Here is a 1,587-nt window from a genome sequence, read left to right on the forward strand (position 1 = left end):
TTCAGTGAAACGACAATTTCTTTGCAGAGTAACTCCCAAGTATCTCAATACCTGAACTTCAGCAATGTTATTACCTTCTATATGTATATCTACTGGTTCCAACACCCTTCTACCGGTAAATTAGATATATTTGCACTTATCCACCGAGAGCTGTAGTCCTCTTGAATGCAGCCATCTACCGACTATTTCGAGTGCTGAATTTTCCTTATCCTTTACCTCATCAATTGTTTTGGCCTGAATGAGTAGTGCCAAGTCGTCAGCGTAAGCGAAAAGCTGAACCCCTTCAGAGTATGTCTGCTGGAGGACTCCATCAAAGGCCAGGACCCATAACAGTGGACCGAGCACTGAGCCTTGTGGCACAACACATGCTAAAACGTACCTCTTCTTCTTGTGCACTGACTGCACACCTCCGATCTCTGAGATACTCCTCTTCCTGTCTTCGCAAGTATGGACTAATTCCTTTCTCTACCAGTGCTGTATTTATAAGCTTCCATGCGATGGATCCAAACGCATTCTTCACATCGAGAGAAACAAGTAGAGGAATATTTCTCGTCCGCCAAGTGCCGCTTCTAGCTTCATCAGCCCAGTTCACTACTCTGTTGATAGCATGTACGGTGGATCTACCTCTCCAAAAACCATATTGATTTGCACCAATTCCAGCATCCTCCTCCACCTCCTGCACAATGCGGCCAGCCAACATTTTTTCGACAACCTTCCCCATCGTGTTGAGAAGGCTGAAAGGTCTGAAGGTCGGTTGTCCCCCATTACCTGTGTTCTTGTGCAAGAAGACAACCCTAGCCTCCTTCCAACACTCCGGGAAAGATTTATTAATCAGCCCGTGGCTGGCCACCTCAAGCATTTCCCATAGCGCTTTTTTAATAAGGCTCTTGATGATTGCCCCTGGAATCTTGTCCGGTCCTAGACTTTTTTTAACGGCCAACATACCCCCAGCACATTGCAGCTCACTTAAGGCAAATCGTCTACTGTCACACTCAGTAGGGTTACTCTCCTCAACCGTCATGCGAGGAAAAAGACTGGGTACTTGTGCTTTGGCACATTTTTTAAGAACGGGGAGACATCTTCCAAACCTTTTAGTAATAATTTTATAGGCCATCCCCTATGGATCGTTATCTAAATCAGCACATAACCTAGCCCAATGCTATCTTTTTTCTCTCCTTATTGCTCTATTAAGGGCTCTTCTAGCATCAATGTATTTAATGGATGCTTCCTGATATCTTTTAAGATATCTCCAGCCTTGTATTTAGGTCTTCTGGACTCGTCGTCGTCAATCACATGGACTCTGCTGACGTTGCTCAAACTGCGGGTGTCACCTACCTCCGTAGGCAATTCAGTGACCAGATTTAATTTAGTCCTCAGTGCGCTCGTTCATCTCTTTTGAAGTAGTTCTATGAGCTCTTCGTTTGGGCATTCTTTAGAGAGCATTTGTTCCATGTCGTCTTCTCTATAGATAACATCCGTCTGCGTGGCCTGCATGATTTGGATCAATGGTGCAGACAGTTCGGTCAATGCATATAGTCCATCGTAAATTTTCTTCAACTCTATTTCATGCGTAACTATGTATCTGTT

At 44.5% G+C, this 1,587-nt stretch overlaps 1 protein-coding gene across 1 annotated transcript; it reads right to left on the reverse strand.

The window, feature by feature from the left end:
- Positions 1 to 310: 310 nt before the first annotated feature.
- Positions 311 to 721, reverse strand: LOC142317517 (uncharacterized). Its single transcript, XM_075354078.1, has one exon. The coding sequence runs from the start codon at positions 719 to 721 to the stop codon at positions 311 to 313; it is 411 nt and encodes a 136-aa protein (XP_075210193.1).
- Positions 722 to 1,587: the final 866 nt, after the last annotated feature.

This window comes from Lycorma delicatula, chromosome 1 (assembly GCF_047948215.1).
Source record: "Lycorma delicatula isolate Av1 chromosome 1, ASM4794821v1, whole genome shotgun sequence".
Classification (NCBI taxonomy): domain Eukaryota; kingdom Metazoa; phylum Arthropoda; class Insecta; order Hemiptera; family Fulgoridae; genus Lycorma; species Lycorma delicatula.